The 25,555-nt window shown below is 42.1% G+C and overlaps 2 protein-coding genes across 3 annotated transcripts; both read right to left on the minus strand.

Annotated features, from left to right (window-relative positions):
- On the minus strand, positions 1-24,958 carry kcp (kielin cysteine rich BMP regulator). Of its 2 annotated transcripts, none has more exons than XM_068722988.1 (46): positions 24,235-24,958; positions 22,915-23,447; positions 22,661-22,733; positions 21,735-22,039; positions 21,495-21,660; positions 14,601-14,671; positions 14,386-14,479; positions 13,677-13,759; positions 13,497-13,590; positions 13,248-13,327; positions 13,074-13,159; positions 12,824-12,914; positions 12,429-12,528; positions 12,189-12,274; positions 11,825-11,918; positions 11,565-11,714; positions 11,382-11,488; positions 11,198-11,291; positions 10,906-11,079; positions 10,744-10,826; positions 10,547-10,640; positions 9,641-9,823; positions 9,278-9,448; positions 8,964-9,137; positions 8,761-8,843; positions 8,580-8,670; positions 8,422-8,504; positions 8,164-8,337; positions 7,367-7,546; positions 6,965-7,229; positions 6,341-6,423; positions 6,167-6,260; positions 5,921-6,094; positions 5,737-5,819; positions 5,321-5,441; positions 5,154-5,236; positions 4,695-4,794; positions 4,492-4,580; positions 4,248-4,290; positions 4,001-4,143; positions 3,594-3,766; positions 2,719-2,830; positions 2,536-2,637; positions 2,264-2,428; positions 1,872-2,172; positions 1-721 (listed from the first exon to the last, which is right to left on the minus strand). In XM_068722988.1, exons 1-46 carry the CDS (start codon positions 24,335-24,337, stop codon positions 501-503), a joined length of 6,252 nt encoding a protein of 2,083 aa, XP_068579089.1. In that variant the 5' UTR covers positions 24,338-24,958; the 3' UTR covers positions 1-500. The 2 variants fall into 2 exon arrangements, with proteins under 2 accessions (XP_068579089.1, XP_068579088.1); XM_068722987.1 differs by having other exon boundaries at positions 4,248-4,350.
- On the minus strand, positions 15,067-20,786 carry LOC137881188 (uncharacterized). Its single transcript, XM_068722989.1, has 4 exons — positions 19,496-20,786; positions 19,063-19,382; positions 17,769-18,940; positions 15,067-17,190 (listed from the first exon to the last, which is right to left on the minus strand). Exons 1-4 carry the CDS (start codon positions 20,172-20,174, stop codon positions 16,956-16,958), a joined length of 2,406 nt encoding a protein of 801 aa, XP_068579090.1. The 5' UTR covers positions 20,175-20,786; the 3' UTR covers positions 15,067-16,955.
- Positions 24,959-25,555: the final 597 nt, after the last annotated feature.

Genomic DNA, 25,555 nt, shown 5'->3' on the forward strand with positions numbered 1-25,555 from the left:
TTAGTGAAACCTTTGTTTATTTGTACGATGGAGAGCAAAAAAAAAAAAGAGTACCTGAGATTATGTGGCTTCTTGTATATATAGTCACACATTGCACAGTGCTAAAAAAAAAACCTGTACAGTAAACAAATGCTCTTTTGGTAGCAAATAATACTGTTAAAATAATCTAAAGGCTGTGGACAATATAATCATAAATGTGTACAACAAAACAGGTACAGGTAGAGACAATACCAATGAACATGTGACAAAAAACGACAAAACCCTTGTGTAGTATAAATATTCAGTGCTACATATAAAAGTAAAACAAAGCTGATAAAAACATTAAAATGCAGTATTTCACTTCTGTAAATATGTTAAATCCCGAGGTTTTTCTATTTCAAACTGTATACAGTAACAGAAGGCTGTAGCAGTCCTTGGGTGGATTGAAGATTATTTGAGGTGGCAGTGCATATGTGTGCATACAAGTTAAGTGTCCACTTGAAAGTGAGCAGTCCAGAGAATTATTGGGGGTTGCCATGAATGATCTTGGGGCACTTTTCTGGCTGTATGCAGTAGTTGTTGTGTAGAACCAGACCAGCAGGGCACTGGCAGCCTGGGACACAGGGCTTGAAGCAGTGGCTCTCTATCACTCCCAGTGGTACGTCCACGTTAAAGCAGGTGACGGGACACGGGGGTCCGCACTCGTCAAACACAAAGCCCCTCTCCACAGGACAGCCAACAGCTGTAGAAGACAGCAACAGAGAGAAAACAATAAGAGACTGAGAACACTATGGCTTCAAGAGTGACCATTGGGAATGAGCAGGTGTCAACAATAAGGTCGGTTTTTCCAAAACTGTCTTTTCATTTTCATTTTAGGCTAATTTGTTGTGCATGGCTTGCTTCTAGCACTGTGAAGCATCACTGATCAGTTTACAACAGGAGCAGGTGGACTTGCGTGGGTTTTTGATTGAAAACAGAACATGAGTCCTAGACCTTTTTGAGATCTAAAAGGAAAAAATCAGTTGTATGACTATGTGACTATTACTGGTTTTGCTATTATTTTAAGTGGTCACAGGTATAATATGGACCATTTGCAATGTGGTTCAGTAGAATCATCCCTAATCACCTATCATCTATATGCAAAAACCCTGAAAACTTGGTTTCAAATGTTGATGATTTTTCCGTTAAAAGTCATCAGTCTGCCCCTCTGTCATGTGTCACCAACTCCAACATTAAAACTCTAAACACACGTTAAACTGATTACCTGAGAGTTGATCATAGGGCCTGACAAACGTTAAACATATTAAATAAACAGAGATAAACGCAGAGTAATAGGGTAAGCTGTTTCACCTTAAAATGGGTGTTTACTTCCCACTGACCAGATATACTAATAGCTAATTATGCACTTTGAGCAACCTGGAAGGTGTCCTACATGGGATATTAAGCATTTTCCACCCATTACTTTTGCAATTTGCGCAGTTCCAGAAACAAAAACTATATAAAAAGTAGTGAATGAGTGAACGAGTAAGTGATTTGAGACACAGCAAGGCACTGCAGTCTGTTTCATCAGGACAGTGTGGGTGAGGTTTGATCAGATTTGATACAGTGGTTTGGCAACATATGCAAACAACCACGAAAATGTCACAAATTTAATTTTGATTCAAATGTTGCAAAAATCTGATTGGTACACAAAGGTATGTCTGTATCACTGAGCAAAGCTTCAAATCAGTGAGGAAAGCACAGAGACAAACATAAATAAACATAGTCTCTCATGTGAAATGACAAAAATGGCTCTAACTTTGGCTGATTATTTTTAGCATACATGCTCATTCAGCAAAGAAGTTGCTTAAGAAAATATATTAGCAGGACCTTCAAGTGTGTGTTTTACTCACCACACAGCGATGGGCTCCTCCATTGCAAAATGACTCCAGCCTCTCTGCACTGACTGGCATAGGCCTCCAGTGTGTCACACAGACACTCATCAGTGTTGGCCCCGCAGGCACAGAGGTCGTACACACAGGCTCCATACCACGGTTCAGGAGGCACCACACGATGGCAGGGCTTAAACACAGCAGACTTCAGGACCTTGCAGCGAGCGTTAGCCCCCTTCTTGGCCTGGTAGCCTGCGTCTTTACAGGGATCAACATTCTCACCGGGGCGACAGGATGAGAGGGAATGGCTACCATTCGTGACCTAAAATGACATGCAGTTAAATTATTTTTGTATGACAATTTCACTTTTACTCTTTGTATTCTGTGTTGTTCTATGTATTTATTTATTTTACCTTCCAGCTGTTGCCAAAGTCAGACTCTGACAGGCTGAGTCGTCCGTTGGGCATTCGGAGGTCATCCTGGTAGTAGTTGTTGAAGTTTCCACAGAGCCCACAGGTGTGGCCCTTATAGGAGCCTGGCACACTCACTTCCAGATGTGAGCGACCACTCCACAGTACCTAAAGGTGAACCAGTGGGTGTATAAGTGTGTGACAGAATCTGAAGGGTCTTACTGTTTTGAATCATACGTTAATAACAAAGACGATGAGAGATAAAAAGGCTGTACCTTCAGCCCGATGTTAGTGTTGAGTAAGATGGTGTTTGTTTGTCGCTCTACGTAGATGTACGGTTCTCTCAGGAACGGCAAAGTCACAACCTCATCATTCACCTGAAGAGTACAACAATGGCTGAGTGGATGCATATCAGAAACATGACTGTGCAAAAATGATTTGTATTTGTAGACACAAACCTTCACAACCCAGTCCTGGAGTAGCTGCACTGTAATGTCTCCTACAAACACGGTCACCTCTTTGGTCCAGGACACTCCTTTACGCCCACGATCATCGTTAGTGGCATGAACACTGCACAAACAAGGATGAGTCATTGGGCAGGGCAAAAAGAGTAACACTTTTATTAAAAATAAAAAATTCTTCTGGCATTTTGATTGATTGTTTTCTTTTATTGGTATTTTCTTAACGTCATGAAGAATTTAAAAGTTGTCGATTCCTGTTCTAAATGTATAAAGTCAAGTCTCTTCTACAGCAGGTTACAAAAGCAAATCATCTTGAAAACTGGATGTTTTTGCAAACTAGCATTAGCAGCAGCGAAATACACTGGATGTGTGTGTCAGATGGGCAAAAGATGTGTAGGACAGTAGCTCCCAACCTTTTTGGCTTGTTGCCCCTACAAAATTAGTTTGAAAAAAATATTTCTCTTTAGAATTAAATATGAATAAGTAAATGTACAACAATCAAGGTTAAAGTTCAGTTGTTTATTATATATTTAAGAGTTAACACTCGAAAACTGATCAGTTGCTTCATTAGGACTGTGTGAGTTTGATCAGCTGTCATCAAATTTTGATTTAAATATTGCTAAATCCGGCGCCAATTTAAATGAATCATATATGTTCAAACTTTGGCAGAAAATTTAATTTTCATGCAAAACCCATTCAGAAGCAGACCTTTAAAACAAAGCAACGTCAACTTCTGACCCCTCATCACAGGTTACAGACATGAGTTGTGAGCAGTTGAACCAAAGATCGTTTCATTTGAATGATTTTTACAAAGCAAACAACTACAGCAGTAGTAGACCAAGACCATGTCTGACCATGCAGCACTTGCTCACCTGAAGTCTCCACTCTCACAGTCCTGTGCCAGGATGTATGTGCACGCTCCCTGGAAGTGCAGCATGCGGCCATCAAAGGTTCGATAATGAGGGTCGCCAAAGGCAATGCAGGTGGCCGGACGAGGAAGGCAATGCGGACAACACAAACCTGGGACAATGGCTGGCATCTCATCCTGCAAAGATAGACAAACAAACACACACACACACACACACACACACACACACACACACACACACACACACACACACACACACACACACACACACACCAGTGTTAACACTGATGAGAAATGTCAGATATTTAATGTCTCTCTATACTGATGGTTCAGCACAGTGAGGCATCATGAGAACATTTCAGACTATGATGAAACACTGAGAAAGACTGTGTGGGTGTTTGTTTTACTGACTGTTGCACAGGTTAGGGGAGGGCAGCGTTCACTGTGACAGTGTACGTCTCCAAACACACATGTACAGCTGGTGCACTCATCCACCTCCCACTGTTCCTTAGAGTGATACACTGTTCCCTGGTACAAACACGACGCCCCTGAGTCTACAACGCACATGTCAAGACAGAGACACACATACACAAACATTAAACTTGTTTGGCAGAACACTAAAGTTGTGGAAGCTCACTGTGTTGGCTGGTTTTGATACCTTGGCATTCGTAGCAGCATTTCCCTTGAATCTTCACTTGTTTCTGGCCATTGAGACAAAATGCAGGTAAACACTCCTCAATGCTGCACTCAATATAGCCCAGCTAACGATGAAACAGAAAGAACAGATTACCTTGTATTATATTATCTTGTATTTCAACATTGTTTTGAAAAGTGGTGTGTAAATGTTACTATCATTAGTTAAAGCATTGCATGAGCAGCGTACAAATTTCTGTAAGACTCACGTTACAGGTACATGTGACGCAGTCGTCATCGCTGTCTGTCCAGCTGCTGCCGTTGGCCACATGTCTGTTCTGGCCCTCAATCACACAATCTGCATGAAACACAGGAGAACCATTACAATAATAATTAATGCCAATGAGACTTACTCAAAATTTGAAAATGTACAGCGAGCAGACAATCGGGAGGAAAGCAGGTGTTATTTCACCTTTACACGCAGGGCAGCATGAGTCTGGAGAGTTGAACTGTTCATTGCGAGGGCAAGTGAGTGGGAGGCAGTTTTGGTGTAAGCAGGTCCATGTCAGGTCCTAAATCACAGACACAGGATCACTGTACTGCTCAAAATCACATGGGATGTTGACAGACGAAGCAACAATTTAGATCTCAAGGTGCAGCGATGTCAAACTAAAACTCACTTCACTCACTTTCATTGAAAGGATTTAAGTCAATGAAATGGCAAAAATCTAACATTTTATATGATTTCCAACAGATATTCTAATTACATTACTTATTTGTTCAACTGTTATATACATGTTTCCATTACAGGCTATAACAAGCTGTGTCAGCGTCATTCTCTTACTTAGCTTCAGATTGAGTCATACATCACTTTATTCTTGACGTACTGTATTCACAATACAACCTAGGAAAAGTGGCGTTGCTGCGGTACCTTGCACTGGCAGGTAAAACAAGGGTCATCTGTTGCCAAGACCTCGTTGCCAATCAGTGCAGCGGTGCAGTTGCTGAGAGGCTCTAAACATATACACAAATGTTACAGAGCTCAGGGACAATGCAGAGATAACAAACATTGTATCACAAATGCAGTTTGGTACTGACGTGCACAGACAGGACAGCAGGAGTCTGGCCCAGAGAACAAGATGTTGCTCTTAGGACAGTCGACCAGACTGGGACACTGCTTTCGGTAACACCTCAGGTGTTGCTCTCCGTCCGGCATCACCTGGGACACACACGCACACACACAGGTTGGATTACAATGACTACTTTTACTAATAGTACTTCTGTTATCAAGGGCAGTTGAAACTATTTGTTGATTCATCTATTAATTGATAGAAGATAATCAGAGACAATTAATTAATCATTTGAGTCATCTATTTAACAACAATGGCAAATATAATCTAGTTCCAGCTTCTCAAGGTTGAAGATTTACTGCTTTAATCAATTTATCTATAAAAAAACAAACAAACATAAAAAATGTCACAATCAGGTTTCCAGTTGTCAGGTGTGTATCGTACCTCACAAGTGCAGATCTGACAGGGGTCATCGGCTGGATGGAAACTGTCACCTGGACCATACACTCTGCCCTCAAATACACAGTCTACAAAACAAACAATAATATAAGATTAACAAGCATCAGAAAGGAAGAGAATCCTAATATGCAACTTGAAGCTTATGTGCCTTAAATCCTCATTTGCTTACCAGCACACACAGGGCAACACTCCCCAGGCACGTTGATGAAGTTGATGCAGGGAGATAAACAGCGTACTTCAGAGCAGGTGGTCACCCCGTCCACACACATACACGTCATACAGGGGGTGGAGTCTGCAAACCAGCTGCTGCCCTCTGTATGCTCCTCTCCTCCATACACACAACCTGAGAAGGAAAATTAAATCACTGGTAAAAACTAATTCCTTCTGCAATTAAGATTTTTAGAGATCTATTTACCTCTACAGCGAGGACAGCAGGCTCCTGGATCGGTCACCTGATGCATACAATGCAGTTTGGGACACTCAGGAGACGCACAATGCACCTCACCTGCCTGCAAGACGCAGATAGATTAACAATTAAACCCATCAAAAGTAGAATATGGAGGAAAAAGACAGAGGTGAGGAGTCAGACCTGGCAAGTGCAGGTGGAGCACTGGTTTGAACTCAGGGTCCATGTCATCCCGTCATTGAACTCCTGTCCATCAAGCATACACACTGAGACCAGAGACAGACAAGGGACAATCAATTAAGTCTATTTTAGAGAGATATAGCTTGTTTTTATGTGGAAAAGTTTGTGCATTTGTGATTTTTAATGTCCTTGAATTTGCGGTAGCTTTTATCAATTCCAGTAATTACTTTTAGGTGAAAGTTAAATTGAAGGAACTGGTAAAAGTTAAAACAAAATAAACAATGGTGAAATAATTTCTGAACAAGTACAATTTAATATAATTTTTTTGTTGTTGTTGAAGTAGACTTTTAAAAAGAGTTCTTTCTGTATGCAGACCAAGGCTTGAAAGTACTATGCATGGAAGATGCAACTTGGCTGTAAAACAGAAAGCAAAAAGCAGCCCCAATATTGTGTACATCTCATTCTGACAAAGTGTCAGAAAATTATAATTTTCTTCAAACTGCAGCAACGGGGTTAATTTAGATTAAACATTGAGGCCACAGATTTGCTTCAGTTATACATATTACAAGACTCAGAAGTAACACGTAAGCCTTCTCATACCATTTACACAAACAGTTCAGGAAGTACCTGTGCACTCAGGACAGCACTGTCCTGGCTTGGTAACTGGTCGGACGCAGGGTGTTGGTGGGCAGACCAGGGGCACACAGGTGACGGTGCCTTTGACACAAGTGCAGCGCTGACAGGGGTTGGAGGAGGGTTTGAAGGTTTGACTGTGAGAGTGGACGACACTCTCATACAGACAGGAGTCACAGACGGGGCAGCAGGTATCTGAAGGAACTGGGTGGGAGCACCGGACTGGACAAGGTCTCTTCTGACAGTTTACCACCTCATTCTGATCAGAAGGGGATGAAGGGACAAGTTGGAAAGAAAGAAACAGAGGGGAGATGAAATTAATCATACAATTTGACTTTGTATCAATTGCACAGTCAGATTATTTCATTTTCATCCATTAAGAATTGTCAGACTGACCAGACAGGAGCATGAAGAGCAGGGATCAGAGGGAGAAGGGAAGGAGGAGCCGGACTGATATTCTTTACCCCGATGAAGACAAATCCCTGTGCAGACAGGGCAGCACTTCCCAGGAGGGGTCAATGGACGTACACAGGCCATACTTGGACAAGACACATGCATACACACCACACCGCCGTTCTGTACACAAAAACACACGCATTGAGGTTGACAATATTTATTTTGTATATTCAATATAGTCCTTATGTACAACTGAAGATAAAAAAAGATGAAGGAGTGGTAGCTAGGTGTATTCATGCTCCATGTGCAAAAACTAAACTCTGCACTTCACAGAGTCATCCTGATCGGATTAAATGGATACTTCTAGCAATGATTGTCTGCAAGATAATAAACAGAAAAAGTGGATTATGCTGCAAACTGAGGTTCATATGTTTTGACACTTTTTTGGTGTTGCTGTAGGACTCCACTAGATCCATTGTAAATGCTGTAAATCAAAGAAGAAGCACACTTTTCACAGCCTACAAGAGGCACGTATTTGATACTATGAAAAATAGACTCCTGTTGGACTATTCCTTTAAAACATCCCTGTGACTTCAAACACGTTAGTCATCTTTTTATCACTGATGAGCCATTTCATATTTTACTACTTTGATTTGTTCTGTTCCACAGCTCTTTACTGCAAACGTAGACCACCTTGCTAGTTAGGGTTTCCACGGTTAACTGATGGTTTTCATGTTTAAACATATAAGTAAAAAAACAAACAGTGGATACAAATTAAAATATGTGCGTGGTAGTACCAGACAGGAGCAGAGCTGGCAGTGGTCTGTAGGGTGTGGGAATCGCTCTCCGTTGAAACAGCCTCGTCCATTAAAGTTGCATCCATCACAGACTCCACATGCACAGCCATCAAGAGCTGGATGTGAGCATGACACAGCAGTGCATCTTCTCTGTGTACACACCATTTCACCTCTCTATGGAGAAAAAAGATAATATGTACAGTAGCTGTGAGGGTGCAGAGAGACCCCCAAACTAAATGCAGCCCTTCTCCCTCTCACTGAGCATGTGCAGTCCTGGCACCCTCCCTCTCCTCCTGGAAGGATCTGTCCGTCAACGTAAGTCACACTTTGGAATTGACAACCTACACACAAAGTTAAACATCAATTAATTACTTACTCTGTATAACATGAACTGTGATATGTTGTAAGCTGGTTACCGTCACAGACAGGGCAGCCACAAGGGTTGGTGACTGGGTGAGGACAACGAGCGGCTGGACACGACTTCTTCATACATCGCACTGAACCACTCTGTAAGAGAAGATGCATGACACATTGTCTATAAGAGATTAACCAGCAGGAATGTGCACCTGAATGTGTGTGCGTGTGTGTTGATGCTACCTGGCAGGTGCATTCAGCGCAGAGGTTTCCTGGGTCAGGGATTGACTGCCCATTTGCAAGGACTGCACTGTTATAGAAACAGCCTGTCAAATAAAGACAAGTTTATTTTGCCATTTCGTAATCATGGGAAAGAAGAACAAACAAAGTTTAAAATGAATCATCCTAAACGAATGTGGGCAGAGTTTGATTTTGACTTTACATACGTTCACATTCTCCACAGCATTGTCCGGGTGGTTTGTAAGGGTGGCTGCACTCTCCATAGCAAGGTATCTTGGTGCAGATGACCTCGCCTCCGTAACAGTAACATACGCCACAAGGGTCTTTGTCATCACCAAACTCTGTGCCATCAGGGTATTCTTTCCCATGAAACATGCAGCCTGCAAGTAGAAAACCAGAGATTAAGATATTTTTGAGACAACCTTGGGTACATACTGTAGTTCCGAATTAAAACTGTTGACAGAAATGTCTGTGGACAATCTTCAGTAGCTGGAACATTTGCTAATAGCTTTTCACTCACTATCACAGGACATGCAGCACTGTCTCTGGACTGGGTGGTTACAGTTGGACGGTGGACAGTGCTTCTTCTCGCACCGGATGGAGCCCTCACGGCAAACACATACTGCACATTGATCAGATGCATCATCCCAAGTCTCCCCATTAGCTCGCTCTCGGCCCTCGTGAAAGCAGCCTGCAAGGGAAATGAGACACAGAAAACATGATTAAATTATAAAATATAGTTTCTTATATGACTGAACAACTGCGTCAAAATTGCTGAGGTCTTTTGTTAAAACTGATGACATAAAATTCTTAATCAAAATATACAAACTGTCTTTGTCTTGTCTTTGCGTTACAATATCTTGGCAGAGATAAGAAATTGTACCTTCGCATGTCCGGCAGCACTGCTGTGTGATGGGATGAGAACATGGAGCAAAGGTGCAGGGCTTGCGCTGACAGTGAACTGTCCCATTGGTGCAGGCACATGATCGACAGTTGTCGGTTGGGTGGTAGAAACGCTCAGTGTGTCTGTAGGGTTGCTGTTCATACACACAGCCTGATGGAGGAGCTGAGGGAATATCAGGGGAAAAACATCAACTGTGTGTCTCTACTATACAACTTCATAATCGTTATCAGCCAGGAAACAAACTCAAACAGAGAACATGTACCAACCCGACCAAGGCAATTATGAGTTGTAGCATCAGTCTGAAAGGAAAACCATCAAACTCTACATCCCTTAAACACATGGTTTAAGGATTAATATAATGTCTCTCTTAAGCTTTCTCTTTTCAAAATAAGGATCAGATGAAGACAATATGAAGCCATAATTTCATATAAAAAGTAAAAACATAAAATACCAATTAAAAATAGGAACGATAAGGAGCATAATAGCTGCTCACTAACAATAAGAAACAGTCAAGTGTAAAAACCATAATGCTGGAGCTTTTGGGGATGTAAACAGGAAGTAAAATGTTGTCAGTTAGTTCACTTTGTTTCATTAAAAGTGAGCCAAATGAATTCTCACGAGTTACGAGTTATAAAAAAAATTAAAATTAAATATGCGCATCGTGTCTGTGTGTTTAGATTTGTGTCAAAGAAATTACGTTTTTGAATGCAAATTGTGATAATTGTGCACTAATGGTAAAACTAATTGCCTAATTGAGTTCCACCTGCTGACTGTGTTGATATATGAGCGAAATGACATGCCAAACTACAATAACTAACCTTGCGTCTATTTTAGAGCACTTCCATTTCTCACCCTTCTGAACTTTTATCTCTTGGACATCCTTACCAGGACACTGGGGGCAGCAGTCTCCAGGCAGCACATTTGGGTTGGAGCATGGCAGCAGTGGACACCTCTTCATCAGACACTGGATATTCCCATTCTACAAGGAATACAACACAGATTGAAATAGAAACCTGCCTCAAGAAGACCACAGGTGATCAACACAGCAGGGTTAGTCATGCTGTGATGGTCATTATTCTTACTATGCAGCTGCATGTCCTGCATGTGTCAGTAGGATGGGGAAACTCCTGTCCATTGGGATACTCTTTCCCAGCATATCTGCAGCCTAATATAGAGGAATGTTATGTACATTTTAATTAGTTAAATTAATTTGTATTCCTTATAGAAAATGTATGTTTCCTCACCATTGCAGTTGTTTTGACAGCATGTTCCGTGTAGAGGCGCGTTACAGTGAGGATGAGGGCATTGGGCTTGGTGGCAGTCAATCTGGCCGCTCACACACTTACACTCCTCACACACACTCACTGGGTTGGGAAAAGCCTCTCCATCCACAAATATGCGGTTTTCAAAGGAGCAGTCTGGGAGAGATGCAAACACATAGACATTATAGTTAGCTAACTGACAATAAACTAAAAGGAAATTAAACCACCATGTGCTACTTGATTCATGACCACATCTAGTTCTGAGTTTGGGAACCTGGACATTTAGGGCAGCACTCTCCAGGTGGTGTGTATGAGTTAGAACAGTTGAGTGGAGGACAAGGTCTTCTCTCACACTCTACGCTGCCATGCTGAGGAGAAGGGAGGGCTGTATCAGCATGTTTGAAGGCGAACAGTACTATGTATTGTGTGTGTGTGTGTGAGAATGGAGATGTGCTCACCTGACATGTGCAGATGTGGCAGGGGTGGTCAGGGGTGGTAAACCTCTGGCCATTGCTATAGATACGATGGTTATAGGTGCAGCTTTCACACAATGCACAACATGAGCCTGGGGAAAGGAAAAAGACAGTGTACTGACGTTACACTGTCATCTATAAACAAAGCTCAGACACTCACAGTCTTACCAGTGGTCTTGCTGGGATGCAGGCACTCGGTCGGGGGGCAGTGTGTGTGTGTACACCGTGTCTCTCCATTCACACAGGTGCAGCTGGAGCAGGGACCCTCAGGGTGCCAGTTGGAGCCTTCCTCATATTCTACCCCCTCCAACACACATGCTACAATGAAAAAAAGGAGTCTTATATTCTTTGATGAGTTGCACCTGAGTGTTTGTGTGTGTGAGTGTGTGTGTGTGTGTGTGTGTGTGTGTTTGTGAATGCATTATAACCTTTGCAGATTGGACAACAGAGACGTGGGTCTATAATGGGGTTGGAGCACTGGACAGGAGGGCACTTCTCTTCACGGCAATTGACATTCCCACCCTAAAACAGATAAAAGTATAAAAACGTTGTGATACAATGTGTTTTGGTTTAAAAGATCATACAGAACAATAATAGCTATTATGTGCATGCTCTATCAGGTACTAGAGTGTTATAAAATGCTTTGAAAGGTATAAAATACTGTTCTTGAGACATGAGACAAAGGTAGAAACATTTCCCCCTTGCAGCACACTTGCTCATTAAACCAAACATGTTTCAATATAATGTTTCAAGTTTAACCACTTTCTTCTTGAATATACTGACTGGACTTGCCTTACACCTGCACTGCAGACAGGGTCCACTTCCAGCAGGGATAAACACTTTTCCATCAGCATAAACCCTCCTGTCATATTCACATTCTGTGGGAACAAATAAAAAAACTTGTGTTATGTTTGCTTTAGTTAGAACGGTAAAAGTAGAATTGGAGGATGGCATGCAATAGGCAAAACAAACTTGACAAAGACATGAGGAAATGGCATATTTTTGACAAATTTACAGATACAGACTACTGACCATCGCATGTGGGACAACACTCTCCTTTGTGCTTAGCTGGATGACTGCAGTGTGGTGTAGAACACGATGAATCCATGCGCTCACAAGACACTTCTCCTGCCTAGAAACAGGTAAACACGAGAGATATAGATAGTCAGATACAGATACAGATATATATATATATATAGATAGATAGATAGATATCTATCTATCTATCTATTTTTTTTTTTCAAGACAGGAAACAGCTTCATTTTCACACTTAATTCCATTTACAAATGTAATCACATTTACTTCTGAAAGGGCAATAGGCTTTCACAGGTTTTCTTTGAACCCCTGGGTGTTGAATAACGGCCAACACATCATCCAGTCACGTGAACATAAAGAAAACAAAAAAGTCTTTGCCAGACTGAACTCACAGAGCAGCGGCAGTGGAGGCAGGGGTCTCTCCTGGAGGGGAACTTCTGTCCATCCACATACATGTTGGATTCATATTCACATTGCTCACACCTACAGACCACACACACACACACACACACACACACACACACACACCGTAAACATCTAAACCCTTTGGAAATGTTTCAGTTGTCTTGAAAGTAGGAGATGAATAAGGTGGATTGATGCAGGCTTGGAAGTGATAGGGATGACATTAGACAGGTTGCGTACCGTGGGCAACAGTCTCCAGCACGATGTACAGGGTTTCGACAAGTCATGGCAGGACAAGGAAGGGGTGAACAAACCACATTTCCATTCTGGAGGGGAAAGATAGAATAAAGATTAACTTCATTTATACACACAAAAATTGAAATCTAATGATGAATGTGTTGATAAATGCCCTACCAAACATGTGCACTCTTGACAATGGTCTCCAGTAGGGATCACAGCTCCGTTAGAGAAGTCATGACTGTTCACACCACAGCCTACAAGACATACACAAGACATACATGCTGTGTCTCTGCAGTTTACTGAAGCCACACACACACACACACACACACACACACACACACACACACACACACACACACACACACACACACACACACACACACACACACACACACACACCTCCAGTTAATTGAAGAAACCCACCTTGACAAACTGGACAGCAGGTATTGGGTGGAGGAGCAGCTGGGTTTTTACATGGAGTATTGCACTGCTCCCTCTCACAGCGAACATGACCCTCCTGGTGAGAGAACAGAACGATTTCAATACTGATGAAGGGGATAGAGAAGATAAGAGGGTTACATTGCCAATCACTATCAAACCCACCAAACAGTAGCAGACATCACAAGGATTCCCCACCGACCTCCACTTGGCTCTATGATCATACTGGACACCAGAATGGATACAGCCTGCAAACACATTTTTACATTACTGGTGTTACTGGAAATGAGCACATAGGAAATAAAAAATGTCTCTTTCTGGAGTACTTTCAACTTTCAACCATTTTCATTCAGAACAATCCCCTCAATTACCCCTCAAATCTGGAGGCAGATTTGCACCCCCTGCTGTCTAGGAGGGATGCTTTCTGACCAGCATTAAACTGTCAACATATTGTATAAATACAATTCCAGAGTAACAATGATTTTGTGGTGCCGATTCTTTTGCTTTGCTTCTCATTGATCAAAACCAACTAGAAGTGCTTTTACCAAATATATATACATTTGTTTATGCTCAGCCCATTTAATGGCTGCCTAAGGATTTGTTAAGATCTTGCAAAGACAATCTTGGTGATATTTTCTTAAAACATTTGTGAGACAGTTAGACAAATTTAATTTTGGAACAACCCTGATACACTTTGACTCCATTTCAGGGTTTGGAATTTCTACTAAGACGGATCTATTCTTTTGGGCATTTTTTAAGTTAGGTTCTTCATAAAAGTGTTTAATGTAGTTAACTGAGGCTGAGGATTTGTTTGGGATTTTTCTCTCTAACAAAGAGTGTTGAAGACAGATTTTTGTTTTTGCTGTGTCTTTACCTCTGCATCGCTGGCAGCAGTCTCCAGGTGCAGTCTCCCTTTGTGTGCAGTCCAGTGAAGGGCAGGGTTGAGGATTGCATTCCCTGTTACCCTCCTGTTTGCAATGAAAGGACAAAGAGGAGAGAGAAAATGATGAAGAGGGATGACCAGAGCAATTATTTAAGGTCAAATATGTTCATATTAATGTAGGTGTATGTTAAAAAAAAGATACCCACCTTACACGTACATGTCTGACAGCCATCTCTACTGTAGGACACATTATGAACTGTACCATCCAGCTCACATCCTGAAAGTGAGACAGCAGTTTAAGTGCATAAACATTTTTGAGTGTGTCTGAAATATCCCAGAAGATAAACGTTTGAGTGTATACTGTTAGTTTAAGTAAGGAAAGAGGAATTTGGAAGTACGTTTGAGCTTTGGTGTCCCTCTTTGTCTATCAATGCAGATTTGTTTCACCTTTCTCTACTCACTGGGAAACATCTGTCTCTGCTCTCTCTCCAGTGGTGACAGAATGGTTCTGATGTAATATATATGTGCTTGCTCTCACACATACTATATTTTATGGGCCGCAACTATAACCACAAGTGCCTGCAGCCTTCTAGCCGCTAAAGACCACCGGCAAGTCTATTAACACTGGAAGAGATTTACTGTAGGAGTAACAGATCACCGCAACAACTTCCCCCATTCTTTTTAATTTAAGTTTAAGTTATTTTGATGAAAAAGAACATTGTTTACTGTACAGCACATACTAAAAACTGTGAAGAGCAAAGTCGACTCAATTTGTTCCATCAAAGGCTTTCAGTTAGCTCATGAAATATTATTATGCCAAGCTTGGACATTTCAGCAGATAATTATTTTAATGACAACTCTCCAAAGGACAGAGACAATGTGTTTGTGTGTGAGAGAGGGCAATAATGACAGAGTGTGAGAGAGGCTAGTGAGGCTGCCTACTGTGCCAGCAGCCAACAGGCATTTCCTCTAGCAAGCCAAGCATGCTTAAGATCAAAGTGTATGTGGGAGTGTGAGTCTGCAAGTGTGTATCAACTGGGTGCCATTGGAGTCTTCTGGCCAACATGCAGAAACAATTTAGGATAGGATGGATGAAAAGGCAGAGACAGTGACCTAGAGAGTAGTCAAGAGGGGTGAGAGAAGGGACAGTGGGCTGTTTGGGCACATGTGTATTACATAGACGGTTAAAACGTGAACAATAACCAGAACAAAGTTTACATAACTCTGTGGGAGTGGACTAAGGGAGAGAGAGACAAAGAGAGACAGAGAATAATAGAGTCCTTAATGAGGCCAGTCCAAATTCAACTTAAGTCACACATGTTTGTTTCACTCTATTATTATGACAGGAGGTTCTACACAGTTACCTCAAATGCTCAAACCAGGAAGTTGAATACAACTGTATTACCATACAAAGGCAAGGTAGTCTAAAACCTAGAGTATGGCAAATGGTAGTAATATATTTAAAAAAAAAACATTGCCAAAAACATGCTACAACTACCAGGATGATGCTTTAGACCTGCATTAACAGTTGAGGGCAGTGCAACAAGCTGCAAACACAAGTGACAAAGTCAACTTTTTACACATTCAGCAGTAACAAGTCATGTTTCTGTCCACCCAAAGAATGAGAGTCCAATATTCACTCTCTTTTATCTCTGTTTTAGGTCTCTACCAACCCCTGAGGGAAATATGTGGCTCTTTCGCAGCTAATTGCTGCAGCATGTCTGTCCACTGTCTGATAACGTTTATTTTTTAGCCAAAACTTTTTAGCCAAAAAATAGCTGCCTGCTGCAGTTCGATGCTGAGAGCAGGTGACTGTAAACTAGAACTGGAAAGTTGTGTGTCGTAAAAACCAAAACAATGAGCTGAAAAACGCTGAAATGCTCCATAAAGCAGAGTAGAACTGGACCACTGGGGCTGCTCCCTTCTCATTACACATATTAATGTGTTACATCCTATATATAAAAAAAAATATTGATAAGAGCAGCTTGAGTCTGGTATTTTGACTGATCTCCGGTGGAATCTAGCTCAGCAGAAAGTCCTCCTCTCAAATACATTCAGGGTGAATGGAATTTTGTTTGTGCTTCTTGCAGCATTAAAAAAATGCCTTAAAATAATTAAACAATAATAGCACTTTCCAGAAACAATGTATTGAAATTGGTTCAGTATTGACTGACTAATTTACACCCACTAAAGGTGATTTTTTTTTTTTTTTTTTTTTACCACTTATAGGCTCAGATTGTTAATTATCTGACAACATTATGAAAATGACCCTACAGAGAAATAAAATGTTTTTTTTTACCTAAAGCCTGTTCAGAGCTTGCTGCTGCAGCGTTATCCCGCAATACTGGACCAATTTTAACTTTTAATGTCAGAATATAAAATATTTTAAATCATATTTTGCTATTGTAACATTGGTTATGATGTCCATTTCATTCCAGTATCAGTCCTTTCAATAGTCATCCTAATCATGAAGTACTTTCTGCTTCTCTGACCACACAGAGGCGATGTAAGTACAGACTGATGGTCCAATCTCTTCTCACTGCTGTAAAAAGTAGTCCACTTTATCCTTCCATTTTTTTGGGAAACGGTCCAGTGTTTACCAGCCATGGCATATTACATGGTTTCCGGTAGCTGGATCCCGCCACTCTGTGAAACAGGAACCACAATTGCGCACATGGCAGACAGCCTCGGGGTACAAATGGCAACGGGCCTGTGGCCTGATGGCAGAGGTCACGGCAGCTAATGGGCGCAGAACCAAGGGGACAGCCGCTGAACCAGTGGAGCTTGAAACAAAACCTACAGTGTTTCGAAGGAACAGGCATCATTGGTTAGAATGCTAAAAAAGCAATTGATAAAAGATTCAACTTAATATTCAAGCTATGACGACTGTCTCGTAAAGCCAGCTGTTGTGTATCAAGTTCTGTTTTCACCATAACATTTTAGTTGCAAAGACTTCTACTGAGATAAGCTTGGTATTTGTGTGCTAAAGCATTGGGTAGAAGTTTAGATGATTATGTGACACACTCACTCTAGAAACATTGTAACTTGAGAACAACTGTGAACTTGCTGTTGTAGGTGTAAAATACTGCATGGCCTTGTTTTTATCTCAAAGTTATTGAGAAGCAGAAATTGAAAATCGACCAATGGCAGCCAAGCAAATGTTGTTTTTGTCTAATCAGGTGTAGGGAGGACTCATGCTAATGTCTAGGGTAAGGAAGGCACCTGCCATTACTCAACTGTGCAACATAATTAAAATGATGCCTCTTGCAAGCAAATGTCCACTGAGTTGTGTCATACCACAATGAACATCAAACAACAAATTGTGGGCTGGCTTTGCAAGACTATTGTCAATGTTCCTCTTGTAATGCTGATACCTGTGATCTGGTGTGATTGGAAGCCATATGTTGCTCCTATTTTGAGCAGCTGCTACATTTTCGGGCATAATTTGTCCAATCCATTCCTGCTCTAGTTGACCATTGAGAGCACTGCTTTTGTCCAGATTGAAAGTCATCCAGTCCTGCATGGCCCAGTGCTGGGGCAGGGAGGTGACTGGAGGACAGGTACGGTTGATGCTGTTTAAAGCTCGTTCACTGGATGACATCAACTGTTGCTGCGTGTGGAAGTAGAACCGCAGGTAGTGCGGCCCATTGAAGAACCAGTTGCAGCTGTCCTTGTCGTAACCATCTCTTCGAAAGCCAAATGCATCAAACCCATTGCGATCCAAACCAAATGGATCAAACCCATAAATACTGTAGCCTTTGTCACTGAAGACTTTGGACATTATCTTGTCTCGGTGTGTCTTATTGTCACTCTCCTCTTTCTCATCTGTCTTGTCAGGCTCTTTTTTCTTCTCATTCTCAAACATCCCATCCTTACGCATGCCAAACCAGGTGACATTAGAACGGTTGAACCCATAGCGGTTTAAACCAGACATGTCATATCCATCCCTATCAATAAAGTCCCGATTAAATCCATCTTTGCCATAGCCCCACCTGTCCCAACCGCTTCGGTCATAGCCATTACGATCATATCCATGTTGGTCAAAACCACTGCTGTCAAAGCCCCCAATGACAAAACTGTTGTGGTGTGAATTGTGTTTGTCAAAGCTACGCATCTGATATTTCAGACTTCCTTGTGGGTGTGTTTGTAATGATGTCACATTACAAGGTGCACCAATGGTTATTGGCACATACACAATACACATCTGCTTCTGGGAAGAAATCACATCATCGGGGGTAACATCAAAAGGCTTCATCTTCACATGCCTCTGTGCAGTAGGGTAAAGGATGTCACTCTGAGCATGATCATCACTAGAAGTTTGTCTTTTTGATCTATGCTGATGTTTATCTTGCCACTGTGCCCACAGCTTGTCCATGAATGCCATGTGTGAGAGGTATAAAGGGTCATAAGCAGCCAGAGGGGAAGCCATGTGACCCCCTACCCAAAGCCTAAAAAGGCCAGAAAAGGTCTGCAGAGACAGGGAGAACACTTGAAAGTCTGCCTGGTTTACGGTCCTCTGCAGGGTCACTGCATCTGGCAGCCACATCTAAAGGGATTAATGGAAATTAGTTAGACAAACCGGGTACCAGTAATACAGCTCAAAATGTTGCAATGTATAGAAAGTACAGGGAGGTGGGCTGTTAAATGAATAAATGCTGTTTGACAAACCAAGGAGTTGAAACGCCGTTTGAGACAAGGGGACCAGTGGAAATGGGAAGTCAAGCCCTGGAAAGGGTGATGTGGTACGCAGCCGGAGCTGGGCTCCCCATCTCCTCCAAACAATCCAGCCTGCCACGCAGCTGAGAACTTCATCAACCCAGAGTCCACTGTCCACTCAAAATATGGAAGTGCCAGTTTACATGATGATATTGACTGCAGCTCACGCTCCACTAATCGCAGGAAGTAGCGGTGCCAGGGGAGGAAGAAGGCATGATCACCGGCCAGAGGGGAGAACTCAGCTCTCAGTAGCGCAAAGCCCTTCCACAAAGCTAAATCCACATGCAAACACACAAACAGAGACACAAATAAACACATAATAATGATTAAAAAGGTATACTTAAAATTTTAAAAAGCTATGGGCAAAAAAGACTTACAGTCTTACCTGGCCTGGCGTAGACTTTTCTGATAGCCTGTTGGTACAACCTCCTCTCTCTCAGTGTGAGGTCTCTGATCTCTTTACGTTTGGTCAGGTGCTTGCACACACAGTCCACTCTGCCACTACGTGTGCATGTGCACTCTTCACAGCCTTGCCTTAACCGTTCCCCATATCTCCACAGCTTTTGTTGAAAGAAGCAACCACAACCTCCACAACATCTCACATTGGAGCACTTCATTCCGGGAGAGAAGCTCATTACTTGTACTTCTCCAGCTTGGTTCCTCACCAAAGCTTGGCACTGTGTTCGAGTAAGGTAATCACAGGTATAAGTGAAATCCAGGTCCTCACGGCAGTTTGCACTTTTAAGGTTTCTTTTAAGATCTTCCAGCTTAGTACGGTTGAAGTCTATATTGTCATACCGCATGTCATTCTCCAACTTACCCAGGTCGAATCTACAGAGAGTCCTATTCACAGAGGAGATGTTGTATTCATGTTGACTGTAATTGTGGTGGCCTGTGGTTAGATCCTGCCTTGATTTGCGGAGGCAACACGCACCCAAAGTGCACTGGTCCATACAGGCTTTAAAAGAAGGGAAGTTGTTGCTGCTGTGTCCTGTGCAGTAGAGGAAGTCCTCACAGAGGCCTGAGGTAGGATTAAAGGCCCAGCGGCGTTGAAATGGCCGCATCCCTTCACACTTGTTCTCTGGTTTGGATACCCAACATGCCTAGAAGTGGGGAGGGGGGACACAGGGCCTCTTACCCAGCCTTAAACCCCACTGCAATGCCCATAGCCAGAACAGACAGAAGACAAAAGTAAAGTAAAGCATTGCTTGGCCTGCTGCATTGGGTGAGCCCAATGCAGCAGGCCAAGCAATGTCCTACACCTAGACCATTAACACATAACAGACAATAACAGGAGTCATCTAAAAACTAGATCAGAATAATTTGACATTTTGAGAAACACAGTCATTTACTTTTCTTGCAGAGTCAGATGAGAAGATTGATACCACTCTCACATCAGTCCTTTAAACATAAAGCCACAGCCAGGAGATGTTGAACTTAGCTTAGCACTTAGACTGGAAACGGGGAAAGAGCTAGCTTCACTCAGTCAAAAAGTAAAAAAAAAATCTGCCTATTAGCAACTACGAGATTGGTATTGATCTTCTTCTCTAATTTCTTCAAAGAAATTGTATTTCCCAAAAGGTACTACCTCACTGTGAGTCTACTGTGGTGTCAAATGTAGCAATGTACAGAGACAAGCAGGCTACAAACAAAACGATTGACAAGAAAATGCTAAAACGAAAAGAAAACTAAAGTAACACAACACTTAACAAAAGAGGTGTTCAAACCTTCATTTTCATTTGTGATTGTGACCCACCTCAAGCTTTTCAAAAGTTCTTGAGACCTGCCGAGTAACCAAACATACAATAAGCAAATCTTCCAAACTAAAACAATGAAACACCTACTGTAGACAAAGCCTTAGAATAGCACACAAGGACACACGGTCAACATTACAAGAAGCATCTGCCACCCTATTAACAGCTCTGTGATGCTGCACTAATACATACACTGTCACAACATGGACAAAAACGTTCAACATAGACATTTTGTTGTTTTGTAACACATTATGAATCTACTCTACCCCACTAATCCAGGTACAAAAATACCTGTCTCAGCTGTCTCTGACACACTGGTCCCTTGGTGTTGGGGGGACAGGAGCAGCGAAACCCAGCAGGGTCAGAGGTCAAGACGAAACATACGCCTCCATTTTGACAGGGGTTAGATAGACAAGGGTCTGGGAGAGGGAGGGCCATCTGCAAACTAGCTACTTAACACCAGTTGAATGTGTGTTAGTGTAAGGTTTTTGAAAGTGTGCCAAAATAATAGTTAGATTTTATTGTGTGTTTTTGTGTATGTGTGTAACAAAGATAAACAGAGTGAGCAAATGAGGGAGGGAATGAGGCAGCGAAAGAGAACGGACAGAAGCGGAATCATTTTTACCTTACCAATGTTAGCTTGGCATGTGACCTTTCCAGATGTGCACACACACACAGTGGTGAGGTCAATCTGCCAGCGCTGGCCCTCCTCCACGTCACGTCCCTCCCACGCACATCGCTGCCTCACACACTCACATCCCTCCAGGTACTGTACGCGTGACTGTAGGTCTGCGTTCTGCAGAAAAACTAAAAAAATCTATGTCCATCCTTCATATCACTTGACACACTTGTTCTAAGTGTAATATGTACCTGAGTTTTGACCGTGTCCAGTATATGAGCCAGCTCTTCCAGCCTCTTCTCCAGCTTCTTCAGCCTGTCATCTTTCTGTGCCTGAGAAACAGACTTCAACCCTTGAGGAGATCCCGGGGGCCCCAGCACCACACCTCTCTGCAGCTGGTCACTCTGGACATCCTGGAGATAATGGTTGGTTTGGTCCGTTGGCCTGCTGCTTGCTTGATGTTTACTGGAGGATGCATCCTGCTGGAACATTCGACTGCTGTCAGTCCGAGAATCTGAGCTATCGGCGTTTGTAAACTGAGACCAAGGCAGAGCATCTGGAAGGAGAAAGCGGGAGATGTTTGGAGAAGAGATTCCTGGATAATTCTTGCATTAATAAAAGAACAAAGTCTGAGCTTAAACAAACATCCTGGGACAATGCTGTCAAAATGAAGACCCACACTGAGGAATAATAAACAAACTGTTTGGGGGACTATCTGCCTAAGGCCCAAAAGATATGATCCAAATAATAGTCCATATAATTTATGACAAAAGAACTATTCACTGACACAAATTGTCTCATGTCTCCCAGTACAAGAGTACTCAGAATATAATACATTATCAGGGTCAGCAATACAGAGAACGAATGGAGCAAAAGAAAACAAACAGGGATTGACACTGCAGCCTCTGGCATCTAGTCAGATTCTGCAGTATCTGCTTTTCAGCAAACTGATGAATGAATGCACACAGTGTGTGCACGCAAGCATGAATACACATATATATATAGTATATATCTATACAAAAAGGATATTGTTCACAGCTCTATAGTGAGCTTTGAATGTTTATTTTGAAAGGCATGCTTATGGATCTCTTCGGCAATCTTTTCATATATCTATCCTTGTTCTGTGTTCAAAAAAAATAATTAGCATTCAGTTTTGATATAGAAAATCTTTCTTTACCTGTAACATTGTCACAGATCCACGGCCTCCTTAGATATGCTTTCATTGAAATCTCAGCTGTCTTCAAATATCCCTGCATTCATACAGAAACACAGAAATGCACACATGCTAAATGTCACTGTATATACAGAATTCACATCAAATGGAGGCTCAATTATGTCCTAAGATAAATGGTAATGTAAGTAAATCAGTAAAGGTCTCATGTTGTCAGTATTTGAGTATGTACAGGTATGCAGTATGTGCAAAAAACTCACACTAAATTTACTGTCTTTCTTCCCTGGTGTGCTGGCAAGAGTGACCACAGCATCTTGAGGCAGTTCCAGGTTGATTCTCTCGTCACTTTTTATCGGTACAACAACAGCTTCTTGACAGTCTACAAAAAATGCCAGCCTATCAGTCTCCAGACTCACAGCCAACTGTACCCACTCCTCCCCGGAGAAGGGGTTTCTCCTTGGGAAGTGAAAGCTGGCAAGGCCCTGAGCTTCTCCTCCAGCCTGATAGTCCAAATGCAGAGAATAGTTGTGGGTGGAGGAGATGATTTGGAGAAGGGGTGAAGACGTAGAGGAGATAGAAAAAAGAGTGGCACTGGAGCCCGATGCCTGACGCCCCACCAAATGCACCCCCATATCACCCTGAAGGTTGGAGAACAAGAAGTGGGAATATTCACGAGGAAGAGTTAGGTACGGGGCTCTGGGACGTATTTTGTATATCACACTGCCAGGACTTTGCAGTCTGGCCACACCGCTGATGTGGTGGGACATGTTGAGGGCTGCCAGAAGGTCGATCACTAGGAGAGAGATAAAACAGACTTGTGACAAACATGCAGACACATACTGCATGAGGTCATGCTCGGTCAAATGGAAGGTGACACTATGGTTTCTGGGTTGTAATGATTGTGTGAGTCTGTGTGAGATGGAATCAGAATGAAGCCATTCATCGGCCGGTCGCACATGGCTGTTGGAGATAAATCCTCACTGCTAAAAGCTTAAGTTAGCAAATTTGTTTTGGTTTTTTTTGAAAAATCTCAGCTACTTTCCACCACTGGGGGGTGGAAAGTAGCTGAGTGCATGTACACAAAGTAAGTACGTAATACAATTAATAAAGAGTACTTGTAATTGAGTATTACAATAGCTATAGGCCTAGCTTCTTTGTAAATAAAGATTTTGGATGAAAATATATTTTCATCATGCATCACATGCTGATAGAATGTGATGCATGGTTAAGATTTCATCTACCCAACATTATGTAAAGTAGTTGAAATGATTTACACCAACACAACAGCTATAACATGTTGCTTGCACATAACTAATCAGTGATAATAACATACCACTATAATTTAAGGTATGTAAGACTGTACTGCAAAAACAAGTACTTACTTTTGACACTTAAGAATATGTTGCATGAAGCACTTTAGTTTTACTTCTTAAGAATACTTTCACTTTGCAGTATTGCTACTTTTATTAAAGTGAATATTTCCATATAAAAATAAAAAAACACAAAATGAACAAAACTATAAATATGCAAAATTAAAAAAAAGATGAACTAGTAACCCAAGAATGCTTTTGTAAACTCACCATTCTCATGATTTGGACTGGAGTGCCCCTGCACAGACAGCACAAAGATACAGAGCAAATGTATCTCCAGCAGCATGAGCGTCCTCAGTTTGCCGCTCTCCATTCTCCAGACGGAACCAAAATATAAAGCCTGGAATAATCTCCAAACAATTTATGCAAAAGGAATGGTATTCATTGTCTTTTTAACCTTAATCTGGTGACATGGACCTTGTACTCTAGGTTGAAGATTTCCCTGTTTTCACTGCGAGCAGATCTTTTACAAAGAGCACACAGGGGAAACATGAAACATCTGGATGCAGGCAGGGCGTCACTTCTCTGCAGTCACACAATTACATTCCCCCCTGGGGCCATATCTACAACGAACTTTCACTCCATGATCACAAAGGCATAGAGTTTGATGATTATTACTATCCTTGCTCAAGATGCTTGTTATATCTAACGAGAGAGAGAGAGAGAGAGAGAGAGAGAGAGAGAGAGAGAGAGAGAGAGAGAGAGAGACGTGCAGAAAAATTCAGGTGTGCAGTGTGTGTGAGGTCACCGGTTCTTGTCTGTCTTGTTCAGTTTCCAGTCCCAGAAGGATAGCTGTGGGTGAAGTCCTTTCTTCCCTTGTTTTCCCTCGTTTTGTCAGAAAAAAAAAAAAAACATCTCTCCACCCATTACTGCTCAGTGGTGTTGATTCCCAAAGACCCCCGTTTTGGTAATCAGCTAAAACCTGGCCTGGACACTGGAGGGGATCCATGCAGCCAAACATGTTTGTGTGTGTGTGTGTGTGTGTGTGTGTGTGTGTGTGTGCAGAGAGAGAGAGAGAGAGAGAGCGAGAGAGAGAGAGAGAGAGAGAGAGAGAGAGAGAGAGAGAGAGAGGGCGGGGGTACACAGAAGTAGTCATGTTTCACTGCTTTGGAGACGGTCCCAGTGTGCATCCCACTGTGCTCAATCCCCCCCACCTCTGTCTCCACAACTCTTGGCGTTCCTTTCATGTTGTTGTCCTTCTTTTCTCTGCTGTGTTTATTATTTTAGAGACTTTCTTTGAGTGCACCCTCATAAGCAAAAGCTTTGCGACAACTCAGACACTCCCACTCAAAAAGACAGACATATGCCCCTCTGTCTCGTTGTAGTGTTCTTGATGCGATGACACCCAGGTGTTTCATAATGGAAGCAGCAGACTGGAGAGTCCCTCACCACTCCAGATTGTTTTCTATACAGATTGAGAGTATATCTGTTGAGAGAGATCCAGGCTTAAAGAAGACACTACTTTGAACCCATGATTTTAACTAAGATCTTCCCACCGTCTGTCCACATACTAAACAAAGCTTGTCACGTC

The sequence above is a fragment of the Cebidichthys violaceus genome, unplaced genomic scaffold (assembly GCF_023349555.1).
Source record: "Cebidichthys violaceus isolate CVI_PGR_0920_01 unplaced genomic scaffold, fCebVio1.0.p SCAF_3, whole genome shotgun sequence".
Lineage (NCBI taxonomy): Eukaryota > Metazoa > Chordata > Actinopteri > Perciformes > Stichaeidae > Cebidichthys > Cebidichthys violaceus.

Coding starts and splice junctions, on each gene's coding strand:
- LOC137881188 (XM_068722989.1), bottom strand. CDS start 20,174: ATGCGGCCATTTCAACGCCGCTGGGCCTTTAATCCTACCTCAGGCCTC. Junction 19,383..19,495: donor AAAAGTCTACGCCAGGCCAG/GTAAGACTGTAA, acceptor ATGTGGATTTAG/CTTTGTGGAAGGGCTTTGCG. Junction 17,191..17,768: donor CCAATCACACCAGATCACAG/GTATCAGCATTA, acceptor GAAACACTGTAG/GTTTTGTTTCAAGCTCCACT.
- kcp (XM_068722987.1), bottom strand. CDS start 24,337: ATGGAGAGCGGCAAACTGAGGACGCTCATGCTGCTGGAGATACATTTG. Junction 9,138..9,277: donor GTGCTGCATGTCCTGTGATA/GTGAGTGAAAAG, acceptor TTCTACTTGCAG/GCTGCATGTTTCATGGGAAA. Junction 8,338..8,421: donor GCCAGGACTGCACATGCTCA/GTGAGAGGGAGA, acceptor TTTTCTCCATAG/AGAGGTGAAATGGTGTGTAC.